Below are 13804 nucleotides of genomic sequence, written 5' to 3' on the forward strand. Positions count from 1 at the left end.
GGCGCGCAGCTATCGATCTGTTACACTAGCAAGCTAGCCTAGCAGTTTGTGTGGTGCTCAAGCTAGGGTTGGTTGGGTTTGCTAGCAGATGGGATGAAGAAGATGATGAGGAGTGGAGCACAGATTTATAGGGTTTGGATGTGTTCCTTGATCGATGATGCATCACATCATATCAAGGAAGCTGCAGTGTCGCCAGGTTGATGCTGCATGAATTGGTCGGCGCCAGCCGCGTGCTTACGTTTGACACGCTCCTACAAAAAAAAAAAAAACAAACTACTTACATCTTAGTTCTTCACATATTTTTATTTTACAAGTTGATCCCTAAGTAATCTAATTAATTGTAGTCATGAATGCTTGGATCCGCGCTATAATATCTCAGTGCCAATAGCATTATTAATTAGTAAAAGTTAGCATATAAACTCGTCCCGTCTAAAATAACAGCTTATCCTTCATTGTTGATGCTTATAAGCGAAGGATCTATTTCTACATTTAGTTTTATTTACGGATCGATTTGTGAATTGAGAATCTGAAATGGACTCATTTGCAAAAGAATATTAATTTCCTAGGAGTATTCGAAGTTCAGATACATGCATGATGCTGCTGATGCACGTAAATAGACGACACAGCCCATCTCCAGGCGTACGTGCTGACAAGCGTTGAGTTGGTCTAATTAATCATCTTAATGACTAGCTAATTATCTATCTATTATATACTAAAAATCCATTAAACTTCCTCAAAACGCTCTCACATCGCCACTTGGCGCTCTAATAAATTAAAGAAAGTCCTAGAAATTTTAAGAAGAAAGAAAAAGATATGACCATTGATTTTTATTTAAACTGGTGGACCCATAATTTTATACCGTTAGATTAGATTAATCTCTGGGTCCAAAGCTCTCTCCACGCACACGTACCTGCCACCTCCCGTAGGACCCTATTTCTTTTTTTTCCTTTTTATTGGTGGTTAAGATATTTAATGGCCTCTTTTTCTAACGTGAAGGCTGAGAGCGGACTATACACAGGTTGCACCCATGCACTTCGCATGCATTTGTGGTTTATACTTTTGAGTTGGACCTTTTAAAAATAAATAACAATATTTTAAGTGATTATGGCTTTTAAATTGTATATAACCAATTTGTGATCGATTTGAACCATTCTATGTATTTCTTTACTCAAACGATTTCAGGCGCATTGAACTATATTTCAAAGTAAAAGACAAATATTACACGTTGAACCCAAGACCACTAAATTAAAGACTATCATTAAAAATTCTCAAACTTTTATGGAACTGATATTTATCTTTTGAAAGAAAATCATGGGGAAAACATGCAAATTTTCCACCATTAGATATGCTTTAAGATACATGTGTGGAAGAGAGAAAAAATCAAATGGCGCATGGATACCAAGGATCGAACCAGCTATCGACGCGCAAAACGCTAGAGCATGTGTTCACTACCAAGCTTTGTAAATTTTTCTATTTTACAATAATAATTACATCTTTCTTGTACTGCAGTTACATACGAGTTACGAATATAATTACACTGCTATTATACTATAATTACATTTGCCAGAATTTTAGGGGGATTTTCTATCGAATGTTAGATAGACAGTCTCTATTTTTTAATCTAAATGACAACGATATGCCGTTAGAAATATATGCAATGCCTTTCTATCATTAGAAATATACACAATGCCTTTCTGCCAACTGTCCCACCACCCCTCTCCTCACCTCGTCTCATCTCCCCTTTACTCCTTATTTTTAAGTAGTTGAGATATTATTTTTAATTTATCATAATAAATCTCAAAAAAGCAACTTTTAGGTACCCAAACAATTATTATTCGCTCACACCGTTATATTTCTTACAATTAAATGCCGTAGGCTCTCCAGACCTTCCATTATATTTGAGAGATGAAGTGAATAATTAAAGTCATCAAACAAACATAATGAAATATCTGACGCCTCGAGAGAAGAATATTGGAGACATTGCTAGGCCTTTAGCCTGTCAGTCAACTTTGATTAAATTTATGGTGTGAGAAAAAAATCTACTTCGTAAGTATTCTTGAAAACAAAATATTTTGTGTTGGTTCATGTTCTAAAATTTTACTGGTCACTCAAATAATCATAAATATGTAAAATAAAAATAGGAAAGAAATTAGTCCTGCTACTATGAAATCATGCTATGTTAAAATAATTTTACTATATGATTTAACTAAGTATATTTATATTTATGAAGTAATATATTTTGTCTTTATTTCGTAAAAAGTCATACTATGAATGCACACACATATCTACGACTATTTCTAAAAGACTGGGCCGGCATATTTTGTGATTAAAGAAATCACCACGGATGCCTCACTATTGATGGGTACGTCACCTACAACTGAATGCACACACACATACCTACGACTATTTCCGAAAGACTGGGCCGGCATATTTTGAGATTAAAGAAATCACCACGGATGCCTCACTATTGATGGGTACGTCACCTACAACTGAATGCACACACACATACCTACGACTATTTTCGAAAGATTGGGCCGGCATATTTTGAGATTAAAGAAATCACCACGGATGCCTCACTATTGATGGATGGGTACGTCACCTACAACTGAAAGAACAATTAATCGTAAATGCAAGCACCCATATCAAGTAATAGGCAGATCGAGTTTCTTTTAAAGGCAGATCGAGTTGGTGCAGGTATGACGTATTGTACGCGGTAGCTTGCAGAGGTAAATTTGGACTAGAAAACTTAGTTAACCGAGATCGATCGATCGAGCTGAGTCACTAGCTAGCTAGGGAACTCATCTATATATTACACTACCAACTAAATATCACCATATATAATACTCCCTCCGTATTTTAATGTATGACGCCGTTGACTTTTCGACCAACGTTTGACTGTTTATTTTATTCAAAATTTTTGTGCAAATATGAAAATATTTATGTCATGCTTAAAGAATATTTGATGATGAATCAAGTTATAATAAAATAAATGATAATTACATAAATTTTTTGAATAAGACGAATGGTCAAACATTAAACAAAAAGTTAACAGCGTCATAGATTAAAATATGGAGGTTTCTTTCTGTGGAGATTATGGGTGCCCCATACCCACACGGCGTGGTTATCCGACTGGTTATAGGGGATAACTTATATCTATGGAATATGTAACGGATCATGACTTGGGTATTACGTTTCCTTTATATTATGGAATGGCCTAAAGTTCTGGTTTGATTATGTTGTCAAGTAGATTTAGGAAACCGATACCGTATTGGTTAAGGTTTCTATCTTGTAATCCTGCCCCCCATCCTATATAAGGTGGGCAGGAGGCCCTCTAGGGGGCATAAGCACATATGATCGTCATATCTATAATACACCCGGCGGATTCAAATTTCCAAACAGGAGTAGCGTATTACCTCTCATTGAGAGGGCCTGAAACTGTCTAAATCCTTGTCTCCGCATCCATCCACTTTTAGGACTCGTGCGCTACCCCCTTTTATTATTGCCGAATTCATGTTTCGACAGTTGGCGTGCCAGGTAGGGGTGCGCCGAGTTATCTATCAAGAAGTGAGATGGAACCAATTAGAAGTCCCCGAATCAGATTCAATCTAGCAAGGAAAATCAACCTCAGCAAGTGAGATCGCTCCAATCTGCGACGTCACCAATGGTGGTGAATCCTCAAGATTCAACTCGCCAAGATGCCGGTTGGAGCTGCTATACAGTTCGTAGCCAAAAGAATCGTCTGTATCCAAGAGATGTATCCAAGAGATCATCGGCCACGTCTCCAACTACCAGCCTGCACAACCCTGCTCGATCGTGCTGCTCTGCATGGAGGTCGGCCACGGGAGGCACCACTGCTATCTGGATAGGTGCCAATCCAGTTGTCGTCGTCGTCACCGTTTTCTGTTATGCTCGGTGAGATTGATTCCGCTGAGAACAGATCGGACGCTTTGAGTTAGACGCGGACTCGGCGCCTCGCCGGAGGCGTGTAGCAGCGTGTCATCCACCGCAGCCATCTATCAGCCGTGTGAAGACAGCTACTCGCCGGGATAACAATCACCCGTCAGCACATGCACTTGGACATGCATGGATCGGCTTTGCATCTACACGCATAAACACATGCATGCATGGATAAAAACTGCTTTCCGGCATCAGCAGATTTATCGTTCCAATCTATTATTATGATTATGATATTATTTTTAATCATAGATTGATCTGCCTTTTGATTCTTCTTTTTCTCTCGCGTGCATATACTGGCGTTTGATGGCTCCATGATTACCTCCGATGACGGCATCATGCTGAAGGACTGTCGGTTACAGGGGCAGATACACGCACAGTGGCATGCAATACTTTCAGACGCATGGACATGCAAATTAGCATGCGTATATGCTGCATGCATACATCAATATATATAGCATATAATATCTAATTGCTATTCTTAATCAGTCTGATTAATATATTGGGTATTTTTTGCATGTGAGATCATCGTTGGCCTATCCATCCGGCTGACGTCGCCCTGATCTGGCTGGAGCGAGCTGCTCACACGCATAATTTGCACTCTGCCGTATGCACATATATACACGCGTGCGAGCAGATTGGGAGCAAACATGTGTGAGGAAATATCCTAGCGTTTTCCAACCATCGCTGGGCCTCTTCATCTTCACCGACTGGCCGCCTCGTCAGCCGCCGACTAGTGTTTCCGCCTGCACAGCTGGCCTATTATGCCGCCGTTTGTTGGGCTTATATGTCTCCACCGCCGGCTTGCCTTCGCCACCGCCAACTGGTGTTTCTGCCTGCACGGCTGGCCTATTATGCCGCCGTTGTTGGGGGTCTACATCTTCACCGCCGGCTCGCCTCCGTCGCCGCCGACTGGTGTTTCCGCCTACACGGTCACACCATAGTTGTTGGGCGTCTACGTCTTCACAGCCGGCTTGCCTTCGCCGCCGTTGCCTACATGGCTGGTCTATTATGCCGCCGTTGATGGGCGTCTACGTTGTCACCGACCGGTCGTCTCGTCCGCTGCCGACTGGTGTTTCCGCCTACACGGCTGACCTATTATACCGCTGTTGTTGGGTGTCCACATCTTCACCAACCGGCTTGCCTTTGCTGCCGCCGATTGGTGTCTCCGCCTACACGGCTGGCCTATTATGTCACCGTTATTGGGCGTCTACGACTTCATTGCTGGCTTGCCTCTGTCGCCACCGACTGATGTTTCCGCCTATACGGATGGTGGACTCCGTCTCCGTTGATGGGCCTGGTCATCTACACCACCGGCTTGCTTCCGCCGCCGCTGACTGGTGTTTTCATTGCCATTGATGGACGACTTTGTTCCCACATCAGCCACCTCTGCCATCATCAAGAGGAATATTACAAAGCTAAGTCATCATTTTTTCTTATATGATATTTTCCTTTTCCTCTGCCTCACTACATCAAATGGTTCACCGTTGACTAGTGAGTCGGGAGCTACAGATATTATATCATATTTTTCAACAATTTTCATAATATTTATCTTGATTGCTTGCGAAATAATACGAGTAACAATAAAGTGCCTATCGAGTTATGGAGTTCTATCTTCCTATGCTTTCCGTTTGGTTTGTCAATGGATAGATAATTTATTTTCTACTCTTAATAATTGCAAAAGTACCTGAGTAGTAAACGTCAATCCATGAAACTTTGTTCCATTAATGGCGAACTCATGTCACTCATATGCATCTTTGGGAAGTGCCTAGGTTGACTCCCGATGCTTGGGGTCTATGACTAGTCGGGCAGAGTGTTTAAACGTACGGAGTCATCTGCTCAGGGAAATCAAAATTGACAAGAGGAGAAATACATATTTATAAATATTTTAAAATACTTGAATTTTTCTCGAGTATTATATTTACATCATATACTACTTATCCTATATGTTTGTTCTGTAGGATCCAGATCCAAATATGCATAAAAGGGATTCATGGCTTTAAGCTTATCTCTTACGCTCAAGGAATGGATCAGTCAGAACATCACCAACGGCTTGCCTTCGCCGCGGCCGACTAGTGTCACCGCCTGCACGGCTGGCCTATTGTGCCGCCGTTGTTGGGCGTTTACGTCTTCACCGTCGGCTTGCCTTCGCCACACACGACTGGTGTCACTACCTGCACGGCTGGCCTATTCTGCCGCCGTTGTCGGGCGTCTACGTCTTCACCGACCGGCTTGCCTTCGCCGCCGCCGACTGGTGTCTTCGCCTACACGGCTGGCCTATTATGCCGCCGTTGTTGGGCGTCTACGTCTTCACCGCCGGCTTGCCTTCGCCGCCACCGACTGGTATTTTCGCCTACACGGCTGGCCTATTATGCCGCCGTTATTGGGCGTCTACGTCTTCACCGCCGCTGACTGGTGTCACCGCCTGCACGGCTAGCCTATTATGCCGCCGTTGTTGGGCGTCTACGTCTTCACCGACTGGCTTGGCTTCGCCGCCGCCGACTAGTGTCTTCGCCTACACGGCTGGCCTATTATGCCGCCGTTGTTGGGCGTCTACGTCTTCACCGCCGGCTTGCCTTCGCTGCCGCCGACTAGTGTCTTCAGCTACACGGCTGGCCTATTATGCCGCCGTTGTTGGGTGTCTATGTCTTCACCGACTGGCCGCCTCATATGACGCCAACTGGAGTTATCGTCTTCACGGTTGGCCACCTCGTCGTCATCATTCTACTTCTTCCATCGCCGACTGGTCATGCCGCCGCCGGCTGGTGTTTTTATCTTCACAACTACGCGTCTTCGCTACCGATTTGCTTCTGTTGCTGCCGACTCATCTTCATTTCATCACGGCTATGCAACTTTATCACCATTATGGGGCGACTTCATCTTCATTATCTTCGGCACAGGCAAATTCTATTGCCTCTACTTTGCAAGATTTGCTACTTCACCAACCAAGACGTCTACAAGAGCTCCGACATCTCGGCATGCATCACGAAATATGATGCCGTGTTATTTTACTACAACAAGTGGTGTTCCAATATTCAATATTTCTACTCGGACATCTTCAACACGTATCTTCACTCAAGCAATGACTACTCGACGACAAGAAGCTACAGTTCTCGACTGTATATTCAGTTGTTTTCCAACTAACCAAAGAGTCGGGGGCTACACAAATACAAGACGAATACAAGACTCAAAATTCGACAAGTTTTTTTTGTCAAGCTGAAGCAATCAATTAATCAGCCTACGAGTCAACTCCAGAAGTCATTATCTTCATCTTTGCTTCGGAGCAAACATTCTACTTCAGCAACTCTTATTATTTCACCGGCAATTTTGGCTTCTGGATGACAGCAGATCTGCCAGGGCAGTGTGTGTTTTTCACGTCAATACTTAGCCTACTTGGGTAGATTACAACTTGATAGGTAGATTCCAAGGATGAAGCAGGAGGCAAGGAGTGTTCAAACTTTCAAGATGAAGAAGGCGGACCAAAACGGAAAAGTCACTCTTCCTAAAAGCTCGAGGAAGTACACCATTCGAGTGGGGGAAGATGCCAAGAAAAGATTCTGTGGGGACCACCTTCAACCACTCTTGCCAGCTGGTGCCCAAAAGACTATAATGACCTCCAAAATATACCAAAATGCCCCTATGTTTGCAAATGTGGCAAAGGCATTATAGTAAACTCACAAAGGCCCGTAGGGGCATAGATGTAATCTCACATGTATGACCGTGGATTAGAAAAGCCGGTCAAAATCCCGTAGCAGATAAGACATTTTTAATACAAAAGTAATCAGCAAAAAGTTGTGTGTACTGTTCGAGCTCATTTCTAAGTATAGGCGGGAGAGTTCACTTTTCCCGCCTATCCCCAAACTTGTCCGTAACCCAAGGTCACGACAAAATTCTTTCCTAGTGACCATCTTATTTGGTCATTACTTGACTTTGGTTTTTGGTTCATCCTTTATTTTACTCGATCGTATGTCAGGTAAGATTCTTAAGGTGCTATCAAACATATTTCTCGCATGGTACATGACATCAGTAGCCTAACGAATCTCGAAGTCTTTTTCAGTAAGTACTTATTGAGTAGTTCTTGAACGGCACATTTGGCACGTTCGTATTTTTCTTCCTCTTTCTTTCCTTCTTCTCTCAAAAAGAAAACTTTGCGTTTGCAAGACCAATTATATGAGTCTTGGCTTATCGACTAATGTTAATTGTTTAACTTTTAGCTAGGCTGTGTTCATTTGTGTGTGTTGGAAACAAATCTCCGATGCATGACGAAAAATAGAGTGGTCCATTAGCGCGTGATTATTCAAGTATTTGCTATTTTTTTGGATCAATATAATTTTTAAGCAACTTTTGAATAGAAACTTTTTGTAAAAAAACCATCATTTAGCAGTTTGAAAAGCGTATGCGTGGAACACGAGAGAGAGAGAGTTGAAAACACAGGCTGCCTAACATAACCTTAATGTTATATTCTAGAGTAAATTGCGTCTACGGTACATAAACATGATAGGTGGGTGTGATCTAGTGCAAAAACTTGAAAAATGAGCATATAGGTGCAACAACTTGACTAGCGCGTTCATTACTTTTTATTCCATATAAAAAAAGCCACCACTCTGGCTATCTCAAAAAGGATCTACATGTATTATATATTGCTTTCAATTAGTTAGTTATAATAATAAAATAATATGTCAATTTAAAACCGAAAGATATATGGTTATCAAAAATAAGTGCATGACTAATCAACATATTTATTATCTCAGGTTATGAACATGGTGAAACACGGAAATGAATCATGAGCCAACGATCTAGCAAAGCGTATAATTCCAGGATTAATCAACGTATGCATTAGTGTTTTGGAATAAAATATACATGATTGTAAAGTTTACTAGAGCGGGAGCGCGCTTTGCGCGCTGCACCAGCTTATCTGGATCAAAATGCGTTTGTTCTTTTTTGGGAAATTATCTGTGTTTTTCCTTTTTTGGAAAATTGGTTGTGTTTTTTTTTCCTGTTTTAGGTGGTGAAAAAGAATGAATTAGTTTGAAGCATTGAATTGTGAGCATTTGTGAATAAGGGTATCAAGATGGATAGCTTATTACTGTAACGGCAGGCATTTTACTCGAACTACTTAGATAGTATAAAGGCATGTCATTCAGCTAGACTGCATGCATATACATACTATGTTCTACAGCATTGGTAGCAGATGCAGTAGCATCTTAGATCATACAATGCTAAGGAAGGTAGATAAGGCAACACTTATATACAATGATAATCATGACAAAAAGCCATGAATAAAAGATCTTGGTTCCTTAGTCCTGGGTAATTTCACAACTGCCATCTGTCTTCTAGCTGGGACATAGCTTTGTACATATATATAAGAAAAAGTCTTGAGATGGATTGCACGTCGACAACTCATTCACTGTGTAGATGAATTAAGAGCTGTGAGATTAGGAATGCCTTTAAATTGCTAATTTGTTATGTGTAGATAGGTGAGTTTGTGTTTGAGGAGTAACCTGTCATTGCCTTTTTGCTGGGCATCATCCTTAAACAATTTCTTAGCAACCGGAGGTGTTGCTGTAGGTGTAGGCCTTCCTCTGTTTATTGAAACGATGTGTTAGTTACAATGGAAGAAATCTTTATTATTGGAATGCACCTAGGAGTGATCAAAGCACCTTTTTTTGGCTGGGGTATCTGTAGGGAAGGATGGGGTTGCTTGTTTGGCTTCTTCAGCAGTTTCTGGTAGTCCCTTTCCCTTGTAAAAGAAGTGGCAGTTAAGTCTTAATGAATGAGATGAAAGGAAAGAGATGTAGTAGTACCTTATTTTCAACAGTATCAGGCAGTACAACAATTGAAGATTTATCATGTGAGATGTTTTCTTTAGCTTTTGTGTCAGTTTTGGGCTTGCAAAATTAGGAAAGAAGTGAGAGTGGATGTAATTCAGTATGAGTGACTATAAGTTTAAGGGTGGCTATAAAGTGGTTACCTTATCATCAGTTTTAGGTTTGGTCTTGCTAGACTGCATGTGAGACACTGAGACAACAATGCTTTTCTTGGTAGGTGTTGAAGAACTTGATTTGCTAGTTGGGGTGTCCTGTGTTCCCTGAGCGATGATGAACTTGGTTGGTGTTGAGATGGTTTGTCTTGGTTGAATGGGCTGCTGTGATTCATTGCTTGTTTCATTTGGTGTTGGTGCTGTTTGGACAGAGCTGCTTGAGCTTGCTGAGACAATAGCTGATGTCACTTGTGAAGCATCTGGGGACATAAGGAGTAGTGGCTGGTTTGAAGCACCAGCGGATATAATGCTATTAACTTGTAGGCACTCTTGACTTCTCATAACAGTATCCCGCGTAAAGCTAACATTCCATGCAAAATTGTTGCCAATAAGTGACGTGATTTCACTTGGAATGTATTCACTGTTTGGTGGTTTTTCTTCAATGAGAGATTCTACGGGCCTGCGTAGTAGCCGTTGTGCGATCCTTCCGAAAATGATAAATGTAGCATTAGCATCATCATCGCCGGCAATTAATACTACTTTGTACCTGCATGAAAAATGGATATGGCTATAGCAATGTGTGGATGATAATTGCTAAAGATGTAAGAGGACAGAGCGTGTTCTGTTATGAACCTTGGATCTGGTATTCCGATGCTAGAACAGCTGGAGCATCTGTAGCTAGAGCCATATGGTTTTGAAGTTTTGTAGCATATTCGACATGAATTGTACCACCAAGAATATTCATTACATATCCTTCTGACAGTCACATTTACTATAAAACATGTTCCCTGCATAAGAAGACAATGAAAATATCATATTGGTAATTTTATAATCAAAAAGTGGATAGATGTAGTTAAGATGTGTTCTAGAGATAGTGTCAACCTTGTGTTTGTGAGGGTTGATATTAAGGATTTCTGCAATACTCTTTTCTTCTGGTACATCCTGGTTGTATCCTGTAACAGGCTCATCAACCCACTTGATTGGCTGAAAGTTTGTGCTAAAGCTACATAGAAGAATTGTATCTTAGATTAATGGATACTGTGAAAACCTTGAAGAATACAGTGGTGCACATAGATTGTAAGAATAACGTTAAATAAATTAAATTACCTCTCATTTAGTTCTGCTACTTCAGGAATATTTAGATTAATATACCATTTCCATGGTAAGCTTCCAGTTAGTGTAAGGCCTATATATGTGGAGGAAATTATTAGATATTGTTAGTTGCATGTAGTCAATACTACAGTAATTGAAAGTTTAGAAAGAAATGTACCTAATCCTCTGTAATCTTTCACAAGTGTTCCAACAAACACAGCAACTTGAGCTTGAGTTTGACCAGCATTGTATATGTCATCAGCATCAAAAGAGGTTGCTCTTTCTCCCCGGAGTGTGACAGGAAGAGTTGAATTGCTAGTTTTGTAGATTTGGAGGGGAAAAAGTGATTTAATTTTAATTGGAAGAGATGACTTAGTGTTAAGAATATGTGAGATAGTTTGTGTGAATGCTAGCGAAAAAGATTAAGTAAATAATAAACATGTAAATATTTAGTTGTACTAAACTAACCTTGCATCGCGGATCTGTAATGTCCTTTTTAAGCTCTTAGCGTTTCTGGACTTAGGACGTATTGTAGTGACTGCACCAACTTCAGTGATCACACCCATAATGTATGTTTGCATTGCATATAAATTTAATAAAATGATATGGCATTGGAGAAGATGTATATAACAATAATTGCAACATAATAAAAGTATGTTATTACCAACGTAGAATGATTTTTTCTCGACAAGGGAAGGAACATCTTCGAATGGTGTCAGTGAAAATGTAATACCAGGGAAATGAGGAGGGACATTAATGTGTTCTTCAAGTGTTGTCCATTTACTGAAGAGGATCATTAGGTTGTTTGCAACTAGCCTGTATGTTCTGTTTGTAGCCCTAACAGTGAATGAGTCAATGTAGTAAACCTTTTCTTCCTTAAGGAGAGGTTTCATCTTTTCTGTTATAGGGGGGTAAATTTGGGCATGTATGCTAGTCCCATGCAGATTATAAATACAAATCATGTTATCAAGAGAATTATTGGTATAGTAAGGCAAATATAGAAAATGGATTTGGCACGTAAATTATTACCATTTCATCGAGTAAGACAAGATCAGTGTGGAAAATTTTTGTATCATCGTTGAGATCAGTAAAGTTCCATAGCCTGGAGACCCTTGCAAGGATTCTTTTGTTTGAATCTCCAAACGATAGCTGTGAAATCAGTACATTCGCCATATGGAATCTGCAATAAGCACAAAATACTTTTAGTATAGACAAAACAACACTACTATATATGTACAAGAAAATGTTACTAAGAAGAACAGTACATATAACTGCAGCGGACAAATCATATACTATGTATATAGTATATGGTACATGTGAAGGAGGTATATTTATTCCAAAATATATGTACAAAATTGCTTCTTTTTTAGGGTAAAAGAGGTTAAGCATGGAGCGGCAAAGCCTGCAACAGAAAGGTATTTCAATTATTATTGATAATTTAAGAGAACACATAAACATGATATATGGAACAGTGTGTTGAAAAGCACCGCTGGCAATGTAGCGCTAAGCACTTCGGTGTAAACAATATTTCTTGTTTGTGTACCACATGATTCATCGTCATTCTCAATTAATATTTTTAAACCTAATCGGCTTGTTGCTCTTGAAATAGCAACGTACAATTGCCCATGTGTGAAAACAGGTTTTCTGAGATATACACCTACTCGTTGAAGTGTTTGACCTTGGCTTTTATTGATAGTCATTGAATAACAAACACGAACAGGGAATTGTCTTCTTTGTAATGTAAAAGGCCATTTCATTTTGGTAGTACTCAGTGTTATCCGAGGTATGTAAACAGTTTCACCGATGTTTGATCCAGTTAGTATGATACATTGAAGAATTCTTTCACCCAAACCTGTAACTAATAATCTTGTTCCATTACATAGCCCAATTGATTGATTCAGACTTCGAAGTAGCATGACCACAGCAGCTTCTTTAAGAATAAGTCTATGTGTAGGGAAGTTAGTGGCGTCTATTGAGTTAAGAAACTCAGGTGGATATAGCAAGTCAAAATCTGGTATTTGTTCAGAGCATTTTGATATTGTATCACAACTTGAGTATATTTTTGCATCTCCAGGAAGCAAACCAATAATATAGTCATTTATTTCATCAATTGTTGTATTATTAGGGCAAACAATTGCACGTGAAGCTAGGTATTCAGGATTTTTGTATGATGCAAGGAAATCAGGGTATACTTCGCTGACAATGGCATTTATTTTATCACCATCAGTTATAATGAGTAAATCATCAGGAATTGTGATCCATGTAGGATAGCTTTCACCTTCCTTTGCTATCATAGGTAAAGTGCCATCACCATCAGCCAAAACCCACTGGCTAAAATCATCCATGTCCTTTTTTTCATTTTCAGGTAGCATTGGATTAAGTAATCTCATGTTTATATTCATAGTTAATATTGTCACATGTTTCCATAAGTCTGAGTTTGTGACCGATGCATTGATTATAGCACGATGGGAGCCTTTAGGAACAACTGGCAATATTTGTCTGAAGTCACCACCCAGGACAACAGGTTTTCCTCCAAAAGGTATAATAGAATTCAAAGGGCATGTCTCAGAAAGTATATCACGTAATGTGCGGTCTAGTGCTTCAAAGCATCGCCTATGTGTCATTGGAGCTTCATCCCATATAATTAATGCAGTCTCAATTAAAAGCTCAGCAAGCATAGTTCCTCGTTTTACATTGCAAATACCTATTTCATCAATGTCAATTGGTATTTTAAATCGAGAATGAGCTGTTCTGCCTCTAGGTAATAGCAGTGACGCT

The 13804-nt window shown here is 40.1% G+C and overlaps 1 protein-coding gene across 1 annotated transcript; it reads right to left on the reverse strand.

Annotated features, from left to right (window-relative positions):
* Nucleotides 1-10678: 10678 nt before the first annotated feature.
* LOC127752590 (uncharacterized) lies at nt 10679-12199 on the reverse strand. Its single transcript, XM_052278000.1, has 7 exons — nt 12058-12199; nt 11691-11966; nt 11495-11597; nt 11205-11341; nt 11042-11120; nt 10858-10937; nt 10679-10722 (listed from the first exon to the last, which is right to left on the reverse strand). Exons 1-7 carry the CDS (start codon nt 12197-12199, stop codon nt 10679-10681), a joined length of 861 nt encoding a protein of 286 aa, XP_052133960.1.
* Between the last annotated feature and the right edge of the window lie 1605 nt (nt 12200-13804).

The sequence above is a fragment of the Oryza glaberrima genome, chromosome 10 (assembly GCF_000147395.1).
Source record: "Oryza glaberrima chromosome 10, OglaRS2, whole genome shotgun sequence".
Lineage (NCBI taxonomy): Eukaryota > Viridiplantae > Streptophyta > Magnoliopsida > Poales > Poaceae > Oryza > Oryza glaberrima.